A 5,692-nucleotide genomic window follows, 5' to 3' on the forward strand; every position below is an offset into this window, starting at 1 on the left:
AAGTCTACGTACGTACATACCACTAGCTAGCTGCCTTTATCATGTGTATATACCCTCCATGGCTTGTCTTTGTTGTACTACAAGAAGAATTTTATTTATAGTCAGATATTTTTTTATTAAAATGAGTCTATTTTTATTATAAATAATCATTTTCGTCATAAATAATTTATCATAAATATTTATATTTCTTGCAGTGATGATAAATTGCTTAATTGCTTGTGTTTTGCATCAATGGCTTAAATCAAAGGGAAATATTCCCACCTAATGGTGACAACAGTCTTGACTTTTTTTTCATCAAAAGACAAATATACTTATCGATTAGTTAAAGCAGAATCATTATTTTAATCTGATGATCTGATATTTCTAATATATTTTATTCCCTTCATTGTGTGGATATATAGAGCTTGATAGCTACTATATATCTTCGATCCTCGTTAGGGAGGGACAAAGGAAAGGCAATTTGTACAAGAAAATTGAGCTGAGTGTCACTGTAGTAATTAGGGTTTGTGACTTCCTACGTACAGTACTATAAATGTTTGACATATATCACATGGGTTAATGCTTTGTCCCTTACAAAATGTCAAACCCCTTCTTCTAATTCAAGAAGAGTAGTCTTTTTCACACACCTATATCGGGTCCCAAACTCTCTTCAACTAACTTGTTTTAAATTCAGCCCTTCTCATCCTCTCTCTCTCTCTCTCTCTCTCTCTGAAAATGAGAATGATCTCCAAGTTGTTTACGTAAAGTTGCCGCATAGTTCATAAGGCTCGATCGGATATTTTTTTCTAAAAGATTTCATTAATTAAGCATTCAAGGGGCCGGTCCCATGGAAGAAGCTTATAACAAGCAGATGCAAACGTGATCCATTCATCATGACTTTGTTAAACCATTTGTGATCATTATTTTAGATCTTTAATATTGTATAGATTTATCGTGAGTTGATCTGTATAAAGCTTGAGCTCAAAAAGGAAAGAAAGGAGAAAAGCAATATATATAATAAAGATCACTCGATCAACGGCTCTCTGATATATAACACTAACAAATACACTGTAAGAAAAAGGCTTACATGAAATGATCGATTTATAGATCGGTACTCTTAATTCATACAAGGAGAGTATATTATATATGTACACAAAACAACTAAAATTTTCGTGAATCCAGCTCAATGTACATATATATATTATACATGTATTTGGTTTACAAATGAATCCAACTCCAGTAATATATATAAGGAAGCGCGTTGTTCTATGACATTGGCCATGACTGCGAAGAAGCTTGTCTGCAGTGAAGATGATGTCATAAACAAGAAAAAAAGGTTAAGCCAGAAGAAATAACAAGGCAAGATACATTAGAAGGAAGAGAGGGAAAACGACCAAGTTGAAGGAGTACCATGCAGCTAGCTACATGGAAAGTTAAGCATTTAAAAAATCAAAGAGAAACACTTACTCGATAAAATCTTTCCAGTAAGAGTCGCTTGCTTCATTCTCCATGATATCTCCCAAAGGTTCAAAGGTGGTTGAAATGGATGAAGGGTCGTTGGATATAATATCGTTTGAGTTAATCTGGTTTTCGATTTGGCTGACAATTGAGCTACACTGATCAGGCGAGGCTGAAACCAAGTTAGGAAGTACATTTGAAGGTGGGATAGAATATGATGAATTAGCAACTTGGTCGACACAATCACTGTTACTGCTGGTATAATTTTTCAAGCCATTTATAATATTCTGAGCAGGCTGATGATCACCAGATAATTGTGGTAGCTGAAAATTAGCTTCATAGTTTGAAAGCTTGGACTGCATTTGATCATGAGTACTAGGAAAACCAATTGAGCCATTAACGAGTAGTCCTTCAAGTTTGGAATTCATTTGCAAGTACTCATAAAGCTGGTGTTGGTCCGGTAATATTGACGAGGAGCGAAAATGATTAATTGCTTCCATATTTGGAGCAGGAGCCGAGCTTAGGACTTGGATTATATTGTTCAGAACTTGGATCTTTGCAAGTTGTGTGGCATCTGATTGTAGCCTGAGAACATTGTCGACCCAAGGATTTGCCAAATTGGCAGCAGCAAGCAATTGTGGCAGATTGGAAAGAAGATCGAGGTCAGTTCTTGGCCTGTGGGTGACTGGATCTATACCCATCTGCAGAAGCTTTTTCTTTAAATGGGTGTTCCAAAAGTTCTTGATTTCGTTATCTGTCCTCCCTGGAAGATGGCTGGCTATGGCCGACCACCTACAATGAACATTAATAAATTAAGCATATACGTACTATTCTTGGAAAACTGTTTGCAAATTTTATACCATGCATGCATGCCTATGTTAAGGAAATTTTCTTGCATAGAAATTCAACGAGTTTTAGATCAAAGATTACTTGTTTCCAAGAACTGCATGTAGATTGATGATGATATGTTCCTCTTCCTCAGAAAACTTCCCCCTCTTGATATCAGGCCTCAGATAGTTGGTCCACCTAAGCCTGCAACTCTTTCCACACCTGTTCAGTCCTGCAAGCTTTGGAAGTGCTCTCCAACTCCCATGGCCATGTTTCTGGATGTAATCGATCAGCTTTTGATCCTCCTCTGGTGTCCATGGCCCCTTCTTCAAATCATTTTCATCGATCTCCATCATTATTTCTGCAGGAAACAAAAAAAAAAAAAAAAGAACATATTTGAGCTAGGGATGATGGATTAAATTTCCATTATTTTTTCTGGTTTGGGTATTTCCCTAGCTAGGTACTTAAGATCATAACAAACAAATTAAAGAGAAAAAGAAACTCAAACCTTGGATTTTTCTGAGCTGGAGGATGAAGAAATAGGCCGATCAGTGTTGGAAATATAACAGAGTAGTGTTAGTTATATAGGTAGTAAACAAGGATGATGGGTGATATCAGAGTGTACGTATTCTAGAAGATTTTTCTCCATAATAAATTGACATTTTGACCTGTAATTTATAACGTAGTAGCAGTAAGTTACGAGTTTGTCCTCGTTTTTCAGTACCGACATTACCCGAAAACAAACTTAAGAGCAGGTTTTCATTTAATTATAGTTAGAAGCTTGCATTTTACCCGCCCATATTCACCATTAATTTAATGTCGACGACCCTTAATTTATGATACAGGCCAGGCAATGAATTTTATAATGTACAAATTACTAGTACCATTTAATTAGAAGGGCTAGCTAGCTTATATATATACATTATATATAATGCTTTCATGTCCAAATTAAGGGATTACTTATGTTATCTTGGGTTTAAAATTAATTAAGAGGCCGGCCAGTTTCAACATGATCATGATCATGAGCATCTATATATATATATATATATATATATATATATATGTATGTATGTATTAATCAAGCCTAGCTAGCTGTTCCCATTTTTGTAGCGGATTTAATTAATATATGTTATAACTAATTAACTATATATATATATATATATATATATATATGAATATCCTCGATCGATGGCTACATATATTAATATACTTGAAGAAGTTAATCAAAGTTAATATTTCATGTACTTCTTCCAGTTCTGATCATCACCTTATAATAATTATAAATGATAAACAATGATCTAAATCTCTAATAGTAACATGATTCTTTGCAGTACATGATCATGATCTCCCTGATAAAAAAAATGAATTAAAAAGACTAAAAGATCAAGAAGAAGCATCAAATTGTCTAAGCTGTCTAAATTCTAATATAAGTCGTAATTAATTAATAATATTTCAGGCAACAATACGACCTGTCTGATCATATTTTAATTGTATGCAATATTTGCTAGACATTTTACTTAGATGTTTGAGTTCGGAGTACGATTGTCTGATCAATACTATATTTTGGTTATATATATATAAATATATATATATATATATATATAATAAATAAGCTGCTTAAGTGCTTTGACTATAGATCAGATCAGAAATTTCTTTGTTGATTGTTTTTTCCTTGTGGTAGTTGGCCTCCAGCTATTATTCTTACCATATTATAGCCTACATAATCCAAGGGGTGATTTGGTACTAATGGTACATATATATATATATATATATATATAGTACTTACGTACGTACGTATAAGCCAAATTAATTTCAATGTATAAACAATATTATTTATGATGGTATAGAGGCCGACACATATATGCATTATATATCCACGTAGCTGATCACATAACATGATTTTAGCTCTCGATCGTAAGAAAAGTTTAAAAAAATTAAGATTTAAATAATTCCCTTTCATATTAATTTGACTTGTTACAAACCCATATCTTGTAAAATACACCACTTAATACAGACATTTTTATAATTATAAAAAAATAAATCAAATTACACTAATTAAATACTTTTTATGCAAATTGACGCGATATGTTTTTACGTTAACAGTTTGCTTCATATATCAACAAATAGAGTTATATATATGTGTGTGTATGTATATGTGTATATATTAAAGAGTCATAATATATATAGATGATCAGTAATGTTAGATATAGTCTTAAGGTACTGTGTAATTACATGCATGCACTCATTTTTGGAAAAAAAAAAAAAAACCCAACATTAATAAGTGATCAGTTTTTTCATATATAGATCTCAAATTCGCCTATATTTTTCAAAGAGAGTGCGATGATCACCCTAGCTTGCTAGAAATCATCATGTATAGATGATAATTAATTAATTCCCGCATATATTATATATAGTACGTGGCATTTGGTATCTTCTATATATGTAGTTCACGCAAAGGCAAGGAGTAGGGAACATGTCAGCAACGAATTTGCACCAATACTGAGGGTAGGTTGTCCACGTGGCTAGCTTTAAGGGGGTTAAATATCTGAATTTCTTTGGAGCACATAGAGAAGAAACCTAACCCTAGCTTTTTATAGTAATTAATTAGCTTTGTGATAAGCATATTAAACACGCAAAACTATTCAGTCTACACACCCTAACACTCTTCTAACGACTGCTTTTCTATGATTTCAATGGGTCATTATCATCTTGGCCGATAGAAAGATAATAGATGCTTCTATACCTTCATATTAACGTTAGCTCGCTCTATCGATCGGTGCATTATTCCATAAAGCAAGTGGAAAATAATTTGACAAATACTAGAGTTGATAGTGATGTCCTGATGAAACATCATGCATTGAATATAATTTAATTTTGAGTGAAAGCATGGGTCCAAGAAATAGTTCTTCTTTTGGATTAACATGAATAATATTTCTGATCTCATAATGAAAGATATTATCGATATCATGGGAACTATGTCGTACATCATTTATTGAATATTGAATATTGAATATTGTCGGTTAAGTTCACACATACGGTAATAAATTAATATTGTAGGGCTCAATTCATTTATTTATTACTTTTATACTTGAGACTCTCTGCATGTTCTAAGAGGAATGCGGAGTACTTGTATTAATCATGTTATACCAAAAACACTTTCAATTCTAGCTATTGATAATACTAGTGTTCATGCACCATTCTATCAAAGGATGTAGCATTTGATAGTATCACAAGAGATACAACCGGCCTTTATCTTTATTTGTCACTAAAATATATTAAATAAATATCACTTACATATAGGCCAGTGAAAAAAACACGTTTGACCTGACCCGACCTGCACCAGAAAACCAGTTTGGCCTGATAATTGGGTTCGACCCTACAACTCGATAACAACCCATGTTTTATATGCTTTTAGATGAAATTAAAC

General features: G+C 32.9%; 1 protein-coding gene across 1 annotated transcript; it reads right to left on the reverse strand.

Annotated features, from left to right (window-relative positions):
- Positions 1–990: 990 nt before the first annotated feature.
- On the reverse strand, positions 991–2,843 carry LOC108988374 (transcription factor MYB53-like). The gene is made up of 4 exons (XM_018961620.2): positions 2,774–2,843; positions 2,368–2,626; positions 1,447–2,229; positions 991–1,279 (listed from the first exon to the last, which is right to left on the reverse strand). The coding sequence occupies exons 2-4, from the start codon at positions 2,619–2,621 to the stop codon at positions 1,246–1,248; spliced, it is 1,071 nt and encodes a 356-aa protein (XP_018817165.2). The 5' UTR covers positions 2,622–2,626; positions 2,774–2,843; the 3' UTR covers positions 991–1,245.
- Between the last annotated feature and the right edge of the window lie 2,849 nt (positions 2,844–5,692).

The sequence above is a fragment of the Juglans regia genome, chromosome 13, assembly GCF_001411555.2.
Source record: "Juglans regia cultivar Chandler chromosome 13, Walnut 2.0, whole genome shotgun sequence".
Taxonomy (NCBI): domain Eukaryota; kingdom Viridiplantae; phylum Streptophyta; class Magnoliopsida; order Fagales; family Juglandaceae; genus Juglans; species Juglans regia.

Bases quoted from the DNA above. Each gene is read 5' to 3' on its own strand.
- LOC108988374 (XM_018961620.2), bottom strand. From the start codon at position 2,621: ATGATGGAGATCGATGAAAATGATTTGAAGAAGGGGCCATGGACACCA. The intron at 2,230-2,367 runs GTAATCTTTGAT...TGTTCATTGTAG, and splicing joins CATGCAGTTCTTGGAAACAA to GTGGTCGGCCATAGCCAGCC. The intron at 1,280-1,446 runs GTAAGTGTTTCT...TCTTCACTGCAG, and splicing joins TACTGGAAAGATTTTATCGA to ACAAGCTTCTTCGCAGTCAT.